The sequence below is a fragment of the Lepisosteus platostomus genome, chromosome 11 (genome assembly GCF_059453375.1).
Source record: "Lepisosteus platostomus isolate fLepPlt1 chromosome 11, fLepPlt1.hap1, whole genome shotgun sequence".
NCBI classification, from domain to species: domain Eukaryota; kingdom Metazoa; phylum Chordata; class Actinopteri; order Semionotiformes; family Lepisosteidae; genus Lepisosteus; species Lepisosteus platostomus.
Genome location: NC_142621.1, coordinates 8,742,311 through 8,762,742, shown reverse-complemented (window position 1 = coordinate 8,762,742; position 20,432 = coordinate 8,742,311). Strand labels below are relative to the sequence as shown.

Below are 20,432 nucleotides of genomic sequence, written 5' to 3'. Positions count from 1 at the left end.
ATTATAAATTTCCCTGATTTTATCCTATAATAGTAATTCTAAATAAACTGATTTATTAATTGACTAATTGGTCAAAAATAAAGCGTGAAACTACAGTTCTGGTAAATTATACCACAATTTATTGCGGTTTATCATAGATTATAATGGTGATTATTGTATCTTTTCATTTGTGAGATTGGCATTTGGCTGGCCAGACTCCTGATGAACCATTCAAGAAGCATAAAGCTCTAGTGATGGAGACGTTTGGCACAAATTCTGCTGTGTCCCAGTGCTACATTTAATTGACCCCTGGAACACGATCCCCATTTCTGATTTAGCACAGTTAGACACGATTTGTGAGGTTACCAGTGGCCTTAAGGATAAAGGACGTAACCTTTCATATAAAGGAGCTCTTGTGGTTGGTTTAAGTGTAAAACTGTAGCTGAACAGACGACATTAGGTCTGAGCATCTTCCCAGGCTTACCAAGAAAGCCCCCCAGAGGTTTGGCAACATAAATGCCAGAAAGGGTAAATGACGTATGGGACATCTTTTCTGATATAAACTGCAGATGGCGCTACTTGCCCAGCTAAGGTCTAGTGCTCCGTTAACAAGTCCAACTGCTCTGAAGAACGACAACCTGCAACATTGTCTCATGCAGAAAGATCAATCATCAACCATTCATTTACAATCCAATCCTGTCTTTTTTTTTACGTTACAAAACTCATGCAACATAACATAATAATAAAAAACACGAACAAATAAATACTTATCTCGAGTACAAATAGCTTTCTGTTTTTGCTCTAGACGATTCAGTACATTTTCTCTTAAAACTACTACTGCTGGCTTCCTTTAAAAATACTATAAAAGACTTCGGCAGTAGGTTACTTCTTACTGCTCCTTCACACAAGCAAAACTCATTAAAAGTATTATTTAAAGACATTTGGGTTCTGTAGAAATTGACCATGCAGGGTGAAATATCCCTATAAGCGAAATTGCTCGGACTATACAATCTTGCAGTATGCGTTTAAACTCCTCCCTGCTTTTGATTAATCCAGAGAGAACCTTCCCACCGAACACTTCTTCGCTGCATTCGAAAACTCTTCTGCTTGCGTCCATCCACTTTTCATACAATCACTGAAGGATTTACGATTACCGGGACTGCACGGGATTGTTTTTTTAATTTAAAAAGGGGACACGTTTCTTTGCAATTTGGTGCTTTTAACTCTATGCTAGAAACTCCTGGAACCCCATACAGAAGCAGAATGCAGTTCTTATTGAAATAAAAAAGGGAGAATTTCTGGATATTGCGAATTGCAAAGAGGATAGCTGCAGCCAGAGCTGGTTTGACCACCCAGTCAATAAAGCACTGACTCTTGCAGAAGTCTATGTGATGGCTAAATTGGAGCTCTTGTGTCTTTTGTGGTGTGTAGCGCTCAGTGGTACTTCACCTGCACCCAATGGAACGGCGAACAACAATATTAATGATGATAAGACCAGAGGGACAGAAGAATTAGACGAAGACTATATTGAAACTCTTGGAAGTGAGACGGACAACCAGGAGAATATTTTATCACAGGTATTAAATGATGCGCTGTGTTTTTTTTCCAGTGGGTATTTGTGTGTGAAATTCCATTCAGCCTTGTTTAAAGATTGATATCTTATTTTTCTCTGTCTTCATGAATTTCCTGTGAGAATTATAAACGCTATTTAGTTATATCTAGATGGAACGGCTTTTGCAGGATTTCTGAAAAAAAAAACGTTTAATCCTGAGCATTAAAAAAATGTAAAAACGCACTATACAGTATGCGCTTCGGTTAACATCAATTTTGGTGGTCCCTTAAAGCTTTAGTCTTTAAATTTGCCAAAATATTCGGCAAAAGCTATAAAACGTAATGCACTTATGTAGCGGAAAACATAAGTACTGTACTAGAGTCACTATGGGATAGTTAAATTCTGGAGTACTGAAGAGGTGAGATTTATATGCCCAATACTGTATAGAAAAATACAGACAATCCATGCTTTATGAAAGATACAATTTACATTTTTTCTTACGGTTTCATTTTTCTATCTGGATTTATTAAGGTGTTTGAGGCAATTATGAGATTATCTTCATACTCATAAACGACAACTAATAAAATAATAATTCTGGAATCTTTAAATTGACATTCTCCCTAATCTGGTTAAGATCTCTCCACAGTGTAGTCTACAACTTTTTAGCGCTGCTTAATTGTATGTTATTTCAAGTAAAAAGACCAACAAAAAACACAAACTATTTTAATGAGAATGTTTTTTTTTAACGAAACGGATCCCTCCACGATATCACCCTTTATGTTACATGTCAGTATTTTTGGGGCGGTGGGGTGGTGACTCCCTTACCATACCAGGGGATTAGAAATTATTTTTCAGAAATGTTGAATATGTCAATATTGTGCACTGGTAACGCTGCTGGAAAATACATACATGTTCTTTTTATTGTAGCTGCTGGGTGATTATGACAAAGTGAAAGCGGTTTCGGAAGGCTCTGACTGTCAGTGTAAATGTGTTGTCAGACCCCTGAGCAGGAACGCCTGCAGGAGGATTGAGGAAGGCACTACCAAAGCGCAGGACTTTTACACAGTGGAGACTGTGACTTCAGGCCCAGGATGCAAGTGTGCCTGCATTGCTCCTCCTTCAGCTCTGAACCCCTGTGAGGGAGATTTCAGGCTGAAGAAACTTCAGGAGGCTGAGGCACAGAATATTAAGGTAACACTTAGACTGGAAGCGTCCTGTATTTTCTGCCACCCATAACAGCCCCATTACATTGTCCTTCAGCTTCATCTTTTGGTGTGTTACATAAACGTGTTTCTCAAATAAGATTCAGCCATGTGTTACTTTGGGCCACATTTCTGATGTGCAAATAAAAACGTACAATATGGCGTTTATTTTATTTTTATATACAAGTCTGTTGTACATTTGGTATGGTGTATGGCTTGGTATAGCTTTTGTGTTTTACCTCAGTTGCTTCAGGAAAAACATATACAGAATGTTAATATGCATATATTTAAAAGAGGAAGCAGAATTTAGATTTTTAAAATTAGAACGTATACTTTTAGTTTCATTAGTGTGCATGTCTAATTAGTGCTTACAAAAGTGTTCCAGAACGTATCTCAGATTGAGCTCATTATGCATCCTTGCCTTTTCTCGTAGCTTTCAACAATTATAGACTTACTGGAAGGGGCCTTTTATGGTATGGACCTCTTAAAGATACATTCAGTCACAACCAAGTTGGTTGATCGCATTGACAGAATTGAAAAGGTAAGTCATCACCTTGTTCAACCAGTTCCAGAAAAGATGCTGCAGTATTTTGAGATAATGTATCAATAGATATTATCAGTAAAACTGATCAAACCCCCCCTCCCAAAAACTTGTTCCTTATAAATACAGTAAATTAATATCTGAACTATAGTCCAAAAGATCTGAAAGAATAAAAGAAAAAGAGTAATTACTTAAGCAATGTTTACATGCTTAAGCCTTTTGTTCACTGGACTAACCATATTCCTTACTAAAAACTACATTTAGTCTTAAAACTACTTTGCCAGGACTATGACAAGTAAGAGCTCAGACTGATTAGATCTGTTGCACTAGTTTCAACAGATTGTCAAAATATGTAAACACCGCATGATGTTAGAGCTTTGCATGCATTGACAAAACTGTCCGCAAGAGCTCTGAAGTTTAAAGAACAAACAAAAAAATCATGATAGCTTTTGAGAGTAAATATGCACTGGAAATACTGTTTTATATCGCCACAGCATGTTTTATATCGCCACAGCATTGTGTTTTTCAGGACAGTGATGTATAATAGTCTCATAGTTGAAAATAGTGTTGGTGCTATTCTTATAAATTCATGTCTGAATGAAACCATCATCACATCAATGAAGTGCTGTGGGCTAGCTGGCAGCCTCCTGTCAATCCTTTGAGTCGAGTCAGCTCAACCTGCCTGCCACTACAGGAGAAGGGTGTTAGGTTCTGAATATTGCCTTGTTTCCTTAGGCTGTTTCTGTAAACAACACCAAAGAAAAACAAAGTGCAAAGAGGGACTTTGATGGGCAGACACAGATTAAAGAAAACCAGTCACTCCACCAAATTGAGAAGAAGAAACGACTGAACAATTTGGCTTTAGCCCTGCAGAGAGATGCTGCTGCTGCATATACACACACTGAGGTAGGACTCATCCCAGTGGTGTAATGTACCCTTACAGAATGGACTTCCTTTCTCTGTGTGGGAAAGTTTATAGTTTGTTTATAATGAGTGCATGCTGACAGAGGTACAGTATAGCTGTAACAGACACCTAGGAACCTTCACAGCACATTCATTACCCTGAATTTGCGTACCGTTTTAAATTATTTTAAACCGTCATTACCCTGATTGTTTGAGAGCACTAGAGTCTCATCTCACAGGGGTCTGGTGTTTTGGTGTAATGGGGCAAATGTTCATTTTGACTGCTGATCTTGGGCTCTCAGAAGAGCTCTTCCATTAACAGTACCAAAAACATGAGAAAATAAGGCAGAATCTTTAATACGGCTCTACTGTATATGCTCTAGAAATGTACGTTTTCAAAACATTCCAAACACATGCACTTCTCAGTCCTACGCTGTGTTTTAAGAAACTGATTTAATGAATCAGGAAAATGAATGTCATGTCTCTTGTAAATAAAACTTACATATTTTTTACCTATGTAAAACTCATTAGTGTCAGATATTTAACTTCCATGCTACTGTTCTTTCTGCTTGTCAGATTTTTGTCCCTGTCTGGGAAAACTAAGGGCTACAAAAGTAGTTCATCAATACACAGATTTATACTCCTGGTAAACGTATAATTTTTAACACACATCCTTGGACTATGAATCACTACAAATGCTTACCATGAACATGATTAGATATTGGAAACAAATGACCAACCCATCACATAATGTAGCTTTACTGCCAAGTGACCAAAAGCATTTTTTCCATTACTTTTCTAATTTGAATGATTAAGACAGGAAAAAAAACTTTAAAATTATTTTCGCCACTTGAGACTTTACAGCTCAAATTATTTATATAGAAAGAAGCTTTTGGCAGAAGATGAATGTCTTTTTGCCGAGCACTATTGGCTTACTTTGTGCAAGATTCCTTCTGCTGCTCCTTACACCTACAGTTGAACTAAGTGTGGAAACTGAGCTGAAAATTTATGAGCCGTTTTACTTAGCAAAATTTAGCACCTAGCTTAACAGGGTTTGGGTTTTGTAGCCGGGATATCTTGTTTTCCTAAAGTTAATTCCTGGAATGAATTATTTTATAATTTTCATTTTTACCACACACTGGATCTGTTAAAGCATCCATATTGTAAAAGCTTGGATCATATCAAAGTGAGCCTTTTCTCCCCCAAATGGCCAAGTCTCAATTCTGTTATTCATGGAACAATTTTTCCGACAAAACTAAGTAAAACAGGACTCATAACAGTGAAGCCAGCTTAATGACAAATAACAAATGGAATGGAAGAATCATATTGGACATGAAAACAGTTAAAGTCCGGTGGGAAACTATTGGAATGTTTGCAATATATGTTTTTATGTGGAGCAAGACCATTAGTGACTTGAAAGACAAGATCATAGATCTGGAATGCTGTTTTTAATGCATTTTGTTTATAGTCACCAAGCTCTTCCATTTGTATGAATGCCACCTTTTCTGTTTGTGAAAAAAGTGATTTCCATAGCGCAGAAGGTGATCAGCATTTGAAACTGTGTTCTGATCATTTCTTGGTCCATAATATAACACTCTTCATATACTTGCCTCCAACAGAAAAAATATGAAGAAAGATTTATCAATGATCGAGAATTCACTAAGCCCCACTTAAAGAGAAGTCACACTGAACTCCCGACTCTGGCTCAGCAAATTAGGGAGCCACAGCAGACAAATGCCATGGGGAAATCGGCCATCATCAGAGGAATAACTTACTATAAAGCCAACAATGTGGAGGAGGACACTGACACTGATGAACAGCGTAAGCAGATCCAATATTGTCCTTAGAGCACCTATTTAGTAGATCCAAGTTTCACCCAATGTACATTTTTGATTATTTACCTACCTAATGTAAAATTGTTTAAGTCTCATGTTACAGACATATCTCTTGTCCGGGTCACAGAGAACCCTGCTCCTTAACAGATGTGTCAGAGCCCCATTCATCATTCAGCATGCGAGTCAGTGCCAACTGGAGCAGCCTGTCTCTAACTGACATCACTGCATACTGTACTTGCAGGAATCCAACAACTCACAATCCAGCAAGCGGTATTGTTTCACCAGAAGCCACAAAGACCCTTGCTAACTGATTCAAGCCAACAATGCAGGGTATCCCAGTCACAACTTGCTAGTAGCACATGATCTATGTTCCAGTAGTGCTCAGCCTTACTCTCTGAGCAAGTGTCTTTCACAGAAGAGCTATTTAGAAGCCCTAGGCATACCATTTTCTTTTGCATAAAAATGTATATTCAAGAGGTTAAGTGAGATGCATATCTGCTTAAAAAACCTAACATCAACCCAAACCAAATGGCAATTACAATACCATTTTATAGTTTCTATACCGAGGATTATTTTTTTAGCCAAATGAATTTTTGTGGTTTTTCCATTTCCCATCATTATAGTGTACACGAGTGACTTATTAGTTCACTCTCAGCTGTTCTGTTGTTTGCTACTTGACCACAGCTGACGTACGCACCAGATTCCTCTCAAAAACAAGACAGGCAACTGTCCCTTGGTGAACAAATGCAAATGTACAGCACAAACCTGCTTTCATGTCTCCAGGCTGCTGTAGTTACATCTACTCTGGTGGTTACAAAAACATTGGCAAGGTGTTTTTATAGCTGAGTAACAGGCTATTTCCCAAACAACAGAGGTGTTTTTTTCCCTTTTGGTTTTGCTCTTGAAAACTGGCAGTTACCTACAGAACTGACCAGAGATTTCCAAAGGCAGAGTTTTGTTTTTATTCAATGCATCTTGCCTTTATCAGAACGCAGCTTATTTCTGGGGTCACAGTAACCCAAGGGGATACTATATCTCAGTAGTATAGTGTGCAAGTCAGGACCATACCTTGAATGGGACGCCAGCTCATCGCAGGGGACACACAGATCACACAGGGACGATTTAGATACACAGCTAACATAGCCAGCATGTTTTTGGAAGGTAAGACGAATCTGGAGCACCTGGAGAAAACCCACTTAGACATGTAAAGAATAACGAATCAGGAAGTGCCCCAGTCCCAGACTGAAACCAGATTTTATAAATATTGTTTGTAAAATATAAGATCTTCATGTTTTCTGTGGTTACTACTTACTGTGGCAAATGTACATATGAAGAAGCTATGTATAATGCTCGAGGACTGTGATACAGTTATTGCTTCAGTTGAATTTCTCCCTCTTAATTGTTAAGTATGAATGGAAGTTGTCTCCACTCCTTCACTGAAACAGCAGGCTATTTGGCTATGAGGTGTGAAGGAGTTGTTTTTTTCCCAAGCCCCTATAAAATGAAACAAGTGCCTTTTTATTAGACTGTGGAGTCTGCTAAAGCAACTAATATTGACTTTTAAGGCAAAAAAAAAATGAAAAAGCATTTGCATTTGGAGATTATTATTTTCACAAGGTTGGCAATTATTTTTTTTGAGACTTAAATACTAGCAGCTTTTAGATCACTTTATTTCTTGCCTATCCAGCAGAGGATGAAAGTTTGAGTGGTGATGGGCCTACAGATTTGCTGTTTGAAGAGCAGCTTATCAAGCAGACAAGTAATCCGGCAAGAAGCAACAGCAGGCCAGAACCAATGGCAGGACCTCCCACACCTACGTCTTCCGAGAGTGAGACAACTCAAAACTCTCAGTCAACACAGTCAGCTACGGACCCTGCCACTGAAGAATCTACAACAGCTGCCACTGTATCCTCTGGGGTTGTACCGTCTTTCACCATGACTGCCCCTAAGTTCACAACCCAAGAAACCACTGTGAAACATACAAGGACCACTCAGCAAAGCCCTGCCATTGCCACAACGGTTCCGGAAACTACCATCTCCCAGGGCACAACCACTGTGGCTACGACAACCAGTACTACAACAGCAAGTACTACAACGGCTAGTACTACGACAGCCAGTTCTACAACAACCAGTACTACAACAACCACCGCAAAGCCGACTACCAGCGAAACAGACTCTGTTACTGTACCAAATCTTACCACAACTAGGGCAACACTTCAAAAAACCATCACTCCTGCTACAGTCCCACAAATAAAAACTGCCGGCCCTTCTCCAGGGGTAAAACCTAGGCAGCCTTTCCGCTTGGATGAGGTTGTATCCCAGGAAAATATGGGGGATGAAGCACAGAAAAATGGTGAGTCCTGGCTTTCATCTTAGGTTTGCTCTGGTATCTCATGTACAAGTTTAGTTTCACTTTTGTTTAGCCTGAGCAACATTTTTTTGTCTTTATCGAGAGCCAAGAACGGATGTATTTATTACGCAACGGATTCACTGAACAATTCACTTGAGCCTATTTATGCAAAATGTTAGTGACACCTTTCCATGTAATCACACTTGTAAATGAGTATGCCTAAGTCAAAGAAAGACTCTTAAATGAAACTACTTTTTTACATTGGTTTTAATGAACTATGCCAGAGGTAGAGGTGGATGTTAAGCACACTGAAAAAAACAAAAACACTAATTTTGTCAACTTTTGTTAATAGGAGTGTGTAAGGACACCTTGTCCACAATTTCTGATCCCGTGACTCATAACACTTACGGTCGGAGTGAAGGAGCCTGGATGAAGGATCCCAAAGCAAGTGATGACAGGATCTATGTCACAAACTATTATTACGGAAACAATCTTTTAGAATTCCGCACCATGGAGAACTTCAAGCAAGGTATTTTCTGTGTCATTTCTTTACAACAGGCAATTACTAAAAGGAGAATTTCTGATTGCCAATAAATATCCTATCATTTTAATTCACAACTATGTTTTTTTGCCCCAGAGAAAAGTGTTCAAAGAGGTTTACAAGCTAAATGTTTTTTTTTACCCTTCCTAAGGTCGCTGGACCAACTCCTACAAGCTTCCCTACAACTGGATAGGCACGGGACACGTCGTGTACAACGGCGCGTTTTTTTACAACCGAGCCTTCTCGCGTGACATCATCAAGTTCGACTTGAAGCAGCGGTACGTGGCGGCGTGGACAATGCTGCACGACGCCGTGTTTGAGGAGGAGACGCCCTGGAGGTGGAGAGGCCACTCGGACATTGACTTTGCGGTGGACGAGAATGGACTGTGGGTGATTTACCCGGCCATCGACGACGAGGGATTCCATGAGGAGGTGATCATCCTGAGTAAACTGAACGCGGTCGATCTGAGCATTCAGAAAGAAACCACGTGGAGGACTGGCCTTCGGAAGAACTTTTACGGCAATTGTTTCATAGTATGTGGCGTGCTTTACGCTGTGGATAGCTACAACAAGATGAATGCCAACATCTCCTATGCCTTTGATACACATACAAACACTCAGATGATACCCAGGCTGCCTTTCCTTAACAATTACACTTACACCACGCAAATTGACTACAATCCTAAGGACAGAGTTCTTTACGCGTGGGACAATGGGCACCAAGTTACATATGCAGTCATATTTGCGTACTAAGAGGGGTCGCAGAAAGTTACAAAACAGGTTCTCGGCACTTTTCTGTATAAAAAAAAAGAATAAATAATTTTATATCCCTGTGCAGATTGTAGATCAATCTACTTGGCTTTTTACTTTTTTTTTTTTACTGGATGATGTAACTCGTACCGTTTTTGTATAGCTTCCTGTTTAATGTCTACCATGCGTATGTTTTTTTTGTTTGTTTTTTTAACTATGTTATTTATATTTCACTCCATTTCTCACCTCCAGAAGGGCTGGCAAATTAACTCCTTCATCACAGCATGACAAGGCTTATATTTTACTGCCTGCTATAAGTCAAAAATATATAATTGTATATACTGTAATTAAAATACCAAATAGAGGAAAATAAAGTACAGAGGAATTTAGGAGATAGTCTCTGGCCTTTCCTTTAATGTTTTAAAAACTAGTGAAAGACTATTGCAAGACCTGAGTACACACAACAATAAAAACAAACCGAAATAAGGATTAAACCATTTGCAAATAAGAATATGCACCTAAGCAATGGTATTGTACAGTGACATTTGTATGCACCTATGCAATAGGTGTGAATTACTGAATGATGTCACTATATGATATATCACACACCTCGTTTAAAACTAACAAAATTAATACTATACTGTACCAGTTTCAGAATTGGTAGCTTTCAATCCTATTTATAGTCCTCTGCATTGTTGTTCCAGTTACACCAGAGACTTAAATTCTTAGCTCTACATGCCCCCCCCCAAAAAAAACCACTTAAGCACTCTTCCTTTGGATTAGTTGAACAGTAACATATCTGAGCAGTGTGCAGTAAAAGAAAAAACATTTTAAACCCCACTTCTTTAGTTACAGGTCATTTTCTAGTTTGAGTAACACAAAAAACAGTCATAAATCACTTTTCTGTACAATACATGAAAATTGCATGTAATTTCCACTGGATTATGGGTAGTATTCTAATCCAGAAATTTGAACATGAAAGAAACTGTGGACAACACTACAGAAAAATGATGGTGTATATAAATGGCAATGGAAATACATCAAAATTGTCTCATTGGCTGTGGCAAAATGACTATGGTTTGCTTTGTGGCTTTTCTTTAATTCCCAAGTTTTAGCAGTCTGCATAACAACTGTTCTCTTTTGAGTTTCTCTAAAAAAAAATGATTAATGTGTTTTTCCCTGTGTATTTTAAAACACAGCTTTTAGAAAGTAAACAGAAAATCGGAGACCTTATTTCATAGGATAAATCATTAATGTTTGAAATCTGTTTGCAAACAAAATGTTTTCAGACTGAAACAAAAATGATCAGTTTTATTTGTCTAAATTTTACAATACAATACAAAGATCAAATGAATCTCACAGACTTGTCCTTTCTTAATGAACTATCACCACACATCCTAGGTTTACAGGAAGGAAAAGCAAGAAAAACTTTTGATCGATACATTTTTTTTTGTCAAAGTAAAAAATAAAGTAGAAACTCAAAACAAAATACAATTCCCAAACAACAAGTAATTTTTCACAGGTTTTGACCCTTGATTTTAAAAACATTTTTTACACTGTTGGTGGTTGTGCATTGCACATATTTGTACATTGTTATAAAAAAGTGAGCACTGCAAGCGATATATAAGCAAAGTTCACAGTTGAACTGTGCATCTGCCAGAAATCCTAATTAACCAACACAGTGCTGTTCAGCCCTTTACCTGCTGTAAAAGGTTTTCCTTAATGACATACTGCAGTCACACTACACATTGACCTGGGTGTAATGGAAAGTCAAGCAAAACTGAGGATTAAAAAATAAAACAGTGTTAAAGTATCAGATATTTATCAGCAGGAATAAACTACAATTTCATTATAATTTAATTAACCCTTTATAAAGCAATTGCATTTCACCAGCAACCTGTGGTTTTAAAAAAGGTTTTCTTAATTACACAATACGCAAGTCCCAAGGTTCAGAATAGCACTGGAAATGTTTTATTACTCTTACAATAACTTTAATATAGCATATCCTTTAAGTAAACTATATTTCGTTTTTTCAAAATAAATACAATATATATTCATCTAGCAACTTCAGTTAATTCTTTAAATTTTTAGCACAAACATTCAGCTACTTTTAATCAAATTGGTCTCACATTCCGCATAATAATGATGTCCTACACTACACCGGATAGTGTATCTGAATAATCTGTATAAAAGTCTGGATAATAAACACTGCAGTGAACAGTAGGACTAGCCCTGTATGTATGCTGCTGAGATCGCTGTGCAAAAAACTGTGTGATCTGTATAAAGAATTAGTTTAATAAAAGTAAAACCTGCACACCTTAACCCAGGTGTTTACACAAGCTTGTCTGTTCACTGCACTGATTCATCAGTGTAGGAGCCAAAAATGTTGGGCTCCTTCGACATGCTCTCTACCATTAGGAATTTGGCTGTAATCTCAGGTCCTAAAGCATTTTTTATTATAGTCTTTTAAGATTTTTTGATAGTTCATGTTCAAACTGAGAATTCTGAAACACCCAAAGCAAGTTATTTTTAATATATTTAATTACATGTGGAACAGTGCTTTTTCAGCACTTTGAAAAAAGGAATATTACAAGCTGTATTTAGAACACTAGGGCATTTCCTTTCCTGAGGAACAGCTTCAGAAATGATAACGTTAATAAGAATCTTTGACATCTTTTTGCATGAACAATTCAAATACCATACACAGTACAGATATTTGTTAAGAAGTATTGCTTTTGAAGTATAAGTTTTCTTAAAATCTTCTTCGTATTTATAGGGGAGTGGTATAATTTTTAATTGATATGGATTTTATGAGGCAGCTACAACGCGAAGTGCAAACATCTAGCGTAATTATACTGTATATGACAGTATAAATATTAAAAAAAACTATATCTCATAACCTGAAAAAATCTTTAAAAATAAAGCAAAATTGAAGACAAGTTATGAATAGAAGTGTGACTTTAGCGGTCAATGATTTAATTTTAATGTCAAATCATAGTTTAATATCAATTGATATGATCCAGCATAATTTAATATTATAGATCCTTTAATGTATGTATTTATTTATACGACTCCAACTAAATTAGAGGATATGTTAAGACTTTTTAGCTTTTCACATCTGTGACAAAAGCTTCAGGTCTTATTTGAGCCTTCATTCTGTGGCTTGGTGCGCAGGACCAAAAAAATTGTTGTATGAACAGGAAAAGAGAGGAACCCCGTAAAAGCAAACACTTCGTGTCGTAGAGAGGTGACTCAAGGTTCATTCTTGAGCCACCTGCTGTTATTCAACAACTTCTTTGATGAGGATAAGAGGCTGGGAGCCCACAGCCAAAACAGAACTTAGACGTCACACACCCGGCAGCTCCACTAATATAGGGCAGAGGTATAGGAGAGGAGCTGTACCTGTTAGTCACAAAGGACACAAAAGCGCCTGAATGAATGTGTAAAACACAACTTGAATTCTGGATTTCTGCAGAACGGGCTTTAAGATATTCGGAGGTATTTACATTAAAGTTTACACTCTTTAGCAGACATGATTGAAAGATGCAGAGGAAAAATACATTCAGTGAAGAAACAGAATTTAGGGAAAACGTAATGAAGGTGACCTGAAACATTATCTTCGGAAAGACGTGCATTCTTAAAAAACAATATGTATAAAACACACTGCTGGGTATCATTCTAGCGGTGCACTCCAGGCTTATGTGGCAGAACCTGTGATTGCTCCGACAGGTGGTGTGGCCTGCCTGCTGGCGGAGGAGTAGAAAGAGTCAGTCTGATTGCCACTGGAGGCCCGTAGGAATGGGGGGATGCTGGAAGCCTTGATGTGGAGGATCCTGGTGTCCATGACCTCACAGTCAATCTGCATCATCACTTCGTATTCTTCTTCCTTTATCACACTCTCTGCAATAAAAAAACCAAGCCATTTCAGGAACACAAACCAACATAACTCCAACATAAGAAAAAAATCCATGTGAATCGTATAAAAGGATTTTTAATATTCCATTGACGGAGATTGGTAGAAAACGATAGCCCTCATTTTCAATAGTTTACAAAATAAGTTACAAAATTCAGTACAGCACCATTTCTGACTTGGACATTAGATGACACCTTTCATGACCAATGTGTCTTCTTCTTCCCTTTATTTTTAATTGTATCTATACTCCCTTTGCAGCCAGTGAACCAGAAACTGGAAAATAAGACCGGACACTGTAGATCCTCAATCTATCACAGCGTAGGCTAGGCTGTGAGAAGTTAATTAGTGCATCAGGAATGGCGATCCAAGGATTTACAACACAACTCATATCATTAAAGGCAGAACCTGAGAGGGAACTCCTATGGATATCCTTGAACATTATCAGAAAATATGAATATTTGAATACAAGTTGATAATTCAAATTTGTTTTAAGAGTTATTGTTAAAAATTCCAACTCCCAAAAACTACTGCCCCCGGTGATCTTGTCTACTGAAACACCACAAATTCCTTTAGACCACTTGAATTAAATCTTGCAGCACCCATTCTAGATCTTAATTCCAATAAATCATTTCCTATAATTTTGTTTTGTTGTTCGGAACAAACAAGCGTGTTTTTGACTTGCGACTAATTTAGGCTACACATTTCACTCAACTTTATCCATAAATTATGAGGCCATAAATTCAGTTGCCGACCAAGGAAGGAAATATCCTGTTGGGCAAGAGGTTCACTTAAGTTAGGGGTGGATGCGTTTACTCTCAGATGCAAACTGTTTTTCAGTTCACTCAAACTCCCATCTTGGACAAATGCCAGATAGCATTTACGTATCAATCCTTAAACCATCTCAAGTTTACAGTACCACTGAAGTTAAAAAAATGCTGTAATTTCTAGGAGAAACTCCTATCATGGGTTTCTTTGTGGAATACTATGGATCCACATAACTAAAACCATATGGATTAGATGCATGTATTATACATTACCAACTTTACTGCCGTCTTGAATGACCCAGCATTCCGGATGAGGACTAAAAAGTCAAATAGTTCCTTAGGGGAAAATCCTCATATCTTAAAGCACCTGCAGAACCCATTAAACCTATTATCATCCTCCCTTTGCCCTACAGAAGCAGTTATAGCTTCTGTAGTTTAAGCTTTCTGCATTTGAAATTGTCAGAATTTACGGTTTCAGGCGATCCCAGCATAATCACAGCCCTCCAGTATAACAATATATAAAACTTAAACTGAACTGTGCACAACTAAATGATTGCCACCACCTTAATTAGCTACCTTCCATTTCATTGTTCCTTCTGCATGAATGAACTCCTGAGAACGGACTTTATATTTGGTCTTTGCTTTTCAAATGTAAACCCTTTAAGAATCATGTAGAAACCAAGATCCGATAAGTTAGCTAAAACACTTTGCTTCCTCTTATTATGCGTTCCTTTATTAACTATGCAATACAAATGATAACAATTAGCATACTGTACATCAACAATAGTTAAGCATTTTTGTCAACACTTTAGACAAACGGATCCCAAATTTCCATTCAGTTTGAGAAGCTTTCACAGCAGATGGGCCAGACAATCCATCAAGCTGAATTGAGAGCACACAGAGGAACATGTGGAGACATATCTGAAGGGTTACATCACTGGAGAGAGCCTGGAAACTGTTCAGATGTCTGACCAAGGCCACATCACTCAGACTGTGGATTTGCATTGTTCAACATACAGTAAGTCCTCTACCCATTATTTCAAGCCACTAATCATAATAAAAAGATCTAAGCAAAGCAGGATTGTAACAAATTTGCTTTTACCAGCATCAGCAATTTAATGACGTTTGCTTTCCTGGACACCCAAGCCCAAGTTTCATAAACAACTCTATGAGAAAAAAAAGCTTAAATCCTCTCTCAGGATAGATTCATTTACACATATCACTTTACCGAAGCTGGGCTGGGTAGTTCAACAGGGAGCTGCGACAGACTTTCATTAGAGAAAGTCAGTAGGCTGCCTAACAGCAGACGTGTCACCAGACAAGCCTCTGGCACTGATTACACTATGAACTGCTTGCTTAGTCAAACAAATCGCACTTGTGCCTTTGACTCTGCATTTCAAATGCAATCTGCATTGTAGTCAAGTAATATGAATCAGTTAGTAGCATCAAGGCTAAAATGCAGTTAGACTGCACAATTAAATCTTGGCAAGTATGGTCACACGTTACTCAAAATGCGTTATTGTACAATCTAGGAAATGCAAACAGAGAAAATAAGGGAATATTTTCAAACCTTACGTTTAAATTTGTATTTCTTCAGAAACATTGTAAAATACTTCCCACAACATAAAAAACATTTTCAATATCTCACTTTGGCCAAGTACAATTATTTTTAATTACAAGTTAATCTCTTAATTAATCTCTGAATTTGACTTTGACTAGTAAAACAAAGACTGGCAACATTTGACCAAGGCTATAAATAAAATATCTCCAAACTCCATCATAAACATTACACAACATTATATAACAACTGCCATTAAACACATATATGCAAATCACATTACAGGCATATAATTATTTTGTTACAATTCATAACAAGACCATTGCAGCCAAAAGCTAAGAGCAGAATCCCAGAAGGGGAAAGTTATTGTACTGGAAGACCCCATTAAGGACTTGAAACCTGTCAAGAACTTTCTGCAGATGCAGCTCAATAACAGTGGTCCTATTATGTTTCGGTGCTTAACATTCTTTCATGCAAGTTGTTTTATTGTGTTGTGAAGTCTTTCAAATTAGTTATGAAAGGGATATTTAAGTCCTTTTAAGTAAAGCAAAACCAAAAGAATTAATCTTGAACTTGTAACAGTATGATATGACAGCATGGCAATATTCTTTACTATTTAGCCAATATGCTGGTATGCAACAGTTAAGATTTTATTTCATGTCAGCTGAGTCTGTTTAACAATCTCTTTATAAATTTCGCAGTGCTGCCAGTGCTTCAGCATATGAGTAAAACATTAACAAGTTTAATTTAACAATGCATAAGGACTGAATTAGTTACCTTAGAAACAAAGCATGACAAACTGGAAGAAAACAATTGCTCAGGGATAAAGCATTAGCATTTCATTCAGAAAATCAAATGGAAAAAATATAACATTTTAATTTGAAATTTGAAAGATGGCAATGAAGATATTAAATATTGACAGTTAACTCCTGATGTGTCATTCTCAAGGTGACACAATATTTTATTACAACTCGGTATTAAAATCAATACCCAAAAATATTGCTCAGTATCAGAAAGCAAAATTACTCTATTTTTTATGATGATAAAAAAAGGTTGCTTCTGATAAGACCGCGGGCTGCAGGAAAAACACTTTGCAGACAACAATGTTAAAATAACTGATTCTTCTTGGTTTTTGCAATACAAAGTCCTTTAACCAGGACCACAGCAGAAAGAAGCAGAACACTGAGTCATTACTGAGGGTTCCAGGTGACAGCCTACAGTCTCAGAAGATCAGAAGTCTGTGCTCTGTGAAGTTGCTATCTCCTCCCTTAGATCAACCTCCAATCCTACAGTATGTTCCCATTCCAGCTCACAAGCTTTTTGTTCCAAATGGCTGAGTCACCTTGTTATGTCCAAAGTTTCTGAATAAAAGAATGGCATTCATTGTTGCACTGCAAGTCTACTTAGTAAATTTAAAAGTAAATTTTTAGACAAAAGCAGGCTCCATCATTAGAGGACAATAAAAAGGAAACATAACCCGCAATTAGGAAGTATCTTCATGCAGACACTTTACCACAGAACGCCGTTTGCCACATTCAGGATTGCATTGTGAATTTACAGAAATACCTGATGATTTCAAATTATAAAGAACAAAATTTTGGTTTGCGTCTGTCTCCGCTACATAGTGATGTAAGAATGTGTCCTCAAAATTAGAATATAATGATTACACATTAGTTTTGATACATATTAAATTGACAGTCTAGAAAAATACCATGTCAGAAAAAACAATGTTACATTATGGACCTGGTAGAATTATCAAATGACATCTGGCAGCCCACGTTCTTTTTAGGAATTACTACCTCCAAAGCGCAAGTTGCTAATTTACTTTAGAAACAAGCACACAAAAAAATCATGTCATTATGATCATGTCATTAAAAGGTAGTAAAAATGACTACAAAATCACAGGAAAACTGTAAAACTGACAGATGAAAATTTAAGAGATCCTTTTTCCTAAAGAAACAAGCTCCTGCTAATTGTTTCCATATTAAAATGTATTTTAAAGTGTCCCACATACCAGTGGAAAAAAATAAATTAGTGGTGTCTTGAGATTTAATTAAATACGAACAGGGTCTTGATTTCGCGGGGCTACACCTACAAATCCTGTAAGATAGTGGTTTTTGACATTAAGATTCCCTGTCGACAATATATTTCCAGTGGAGCACGAGTCCTTTGGAATAAATTATAGCTCTGGTTACATTTTTATTGTTTCCCTTTAGAGAAAAAAAATCAGCATAATTGTAACCATTTTAAATCAAATTACAGTTTTAAAAAATGCATTTAAGCAAAGGCTATTCTCTACACTTGAGGTGTTACCTTGAAAAACCTTTTTATTTACTCAAATAAAGTCAACCACAGTGAAATATTTTATGTGGCTGAAATGGTCATGGATCTTTAGCAATACTTAGACGAACCTTGCACGACTGAATTAAAGCCTTATGGTTTCAGGTTTCTGCTGTACACCTGTAACAATTTCTAATGACAAGAGAGGGGAAAAAATCTGAAAGGAAGCAGCACTTGAGAAATTTAGAACAATAAACTAAAGCTCCATGCTTATAGAACCCACAGCTGGTATAAAAACAGAAAGCATTCTGCACCACACGTCAACACTGTTGATGTTTTTGCACTGCTCAATTTGCTGGCAAGTCTCGATTCCCCAAGGTCACTCAGCAATACTGGGAAAGGTTTAGGGTCAAACGATACACCCAAAATACACTGCACTAATGGTCATATGTGAAAATATTATTGGCCGTTTCCAAAGATACCAAACTGTATCATCTGTGTGATTGGCTGCCTTTGAACCATGGGAATCATTCCTATTAAAATAAATTCTTTCACGTTTCATTCCTTATAGGGTAAAGCTAAGTCCACCTCAGAAAGTACCCTGTGATATAAAACCCGCTGTGTTCAATAAGAAGAAAATCAGAATGCCCTTCATATAGCAGAATACTGGACCACTTTCAAGCTCATCGCATGTTTTGCAGTTTCACGTATTTAGCCACCTTTTTCATATTTGCAGGACCAAATAAAAACAGTCCAGATGGAACCTATTTTTCTCATCCAGAGGGTTTCTCTAAATTAATTCAAGCTGTGACTGGAAAGAATTACATACAATAAGAGCTACACCTGGAAAAATTGCTCTTGGTTTCTTCTTTTTCATATAAAGTATTATTTAGCATGATGGCAGAAATATAAAAATGTTCTCAAGCAAGGAAGCGTGCACCAAATTCAAGAAACATTGAACAATCAGATTTTCCTTCCATTTGGGGAAACAAAACAACTAATAGCTAGAGTACATACTGCAGGCAGTCCCTTACATAACTCCTAGGGTGACTGTCAATTGTTAAAAACAGAAATCGTGTTTCTAAAACAATGCTTCCTTTTATCAGATGAAGTCTTAAACAGAGGAAATTGGGCTGTCATGGGAATGAGCTAATAGAAGAGAATATTAGCTAACAGATTATTTAGTTTGAACAAAATGTATCATTCCATTGTACAGAGCACTAAGGCATGTTTTCCACAGATGTGTAGCACAGCCAAACTTGAAATACCTGGGTTTGATTCATGGACTTGATTAATATTAGCCCTAAGTGGAATTGCAACTCATTATTTTAACAAATATTGGTTCTGCCAAGATCTGCCGCAGATATTAAACAGATTCATTCAAATGGAGCAGTTCTGAATAACAAATGCAAACCATCGATTCACCTTTTTCTCCACTGGGGTCAAAAAAGAAGCCTTTCGCTAGTAAGGGTGCACTGGGTGCTGGAATATTTGACAATACTTCTACTGTAGCTTAGATTAACCACTTGAAGAATGTATACACCATAAATCCCACTTTTTTTTTCGACAAAAGCAATCTGTCAAAGTGAGGCATCTGTGTAGGTTCATCTTAAGTATCATAAAGTGTCAACCATACCATAATGCAACAGGGAGACACAAATAAATGTTCATTAGAAGTGGAATGCAGCCATGTGGACAGAATGTCCAAAAAACATCACCATTTAACCTGAGGGGTTTCAAAGAAGGATTTATTTTGGAAAGTGTACCAATGTTCACTAAAAGCCAGAATAGGTGTTAAGAATATATCTTTTGAACCCTGATTCTTCAACCTTTATGAAAGGTATTTATTCCCTACTCTACTCCTAAAGCATAGTCCTGTTTTATGTTCAATTGACCTATTTAACAAACCATAACCCTATTTACACTAAAAAGACATTTTATTTGATATAACTGAAGGCAAAGAACTAAACTCAGCCCATAGCGTAAGGTAAGCTTTCATACTATATGTTTAAGAAGCATTCCTTATAATACAAGCACAACTAAAATAACAGATGAGTTTCTGTGTTTAAATAAGATGGTATAATGTAAAATAAACACAGATCTGCATTTTTTAAGATGGGACAGCTGACATCTACTGTACCAGATCTTTCACAATACCCTGTATGCATGTAATGGTAATATTATTCATCTGAGTCATCCTTGATTTTTACAGCTCCTAATCCAATCTGATGTGAACTTGATTTCACTGCAATAAAAAGCATTAA

General features: G+C 37.0%; 2 protein-coding genes across 3 annotated transcripts in view; one reads left to right on the top strand and one right to left on the bottom strand.

Annotated features, from left to right (window-relative positions):
* Nucleotides 1-1,047: 1,047 nt before the first annotated feature.
* Nucleotides 1,048-11,191, top strand: LOC148651938 (olfactomedin-like protein 2B). Of its 2 annotated transcripts, none has more exons than XM_088598287.1 (8): nt 1,048-1,556; nt 2,459-2,722; nt 3,167-3,274; nt 4,010-4,180; nt 5,797-5,998; nt 7,703-8,365; nt 8,715-8,891; nt 9,055-11,191. In XM_088598287.1, exons 1-8 carry the CDS (start codon nt 1,371-1,373, stop codon nt 9,654-9,656), a joined length of 2,373 nt encoding a protein of 790 aa, XP_088454413.1. In that variant the 5' UTR covers nt 1,048-1,370; the 3' UTR covers nt 9,657-11,191. The 2 variants fall into 2 exon arrangements, with proteins under 2 accessions (XP_088454413.1, XP_088454412.1); XM_088598286.1 differs by having other exon boundaries at nt 1,049-1,556; nt 7,700-8,365.
* A 410-nt stretch (nt 11,192-11,601) lies between these two features.
* atf6 (activating transcription factor 6) overlaps nt 11,602-20,432 on the bottom strand; it is a 52,784-nt gene continuing 43,953 nt past the window's right edge. The window contains exon 16 of the mRNA XM_088598288.1: nt 11,602-13,553. Within this exon, the coding sequence (XP_088454414.1) occupies nt 13,351-13,553 (203 nt within the window). The 3' untranslated portion in view covers nt 11,602-13,350. The remainder of the gene's footprint in view (nt 13,554-20,432) is intronic.

Coding starts and splice junctions, on each gene's coding strand:
- LOC148651938 (XM_088598286.1), top strand. CDS start 1,371: ATGGCTAAATTGGAGCTCTTGTGTCTTTTGTGGTGTGTAGCGCTCAGT. Junction 2,723..3,166: donor CTGAGGCACAGAATATTAAG/GTAACACTTAGA, acceptor CTTTTCTCGTAG/CTTTCAACAATTATAGACTT. Junction 8,366..8,714: donor GGATGAAGCACAGAAAAATG/GTGAGTCCTGGC, acceptor TTTTGTTAATAG/GAGTGTGTAAGGACACCTTG.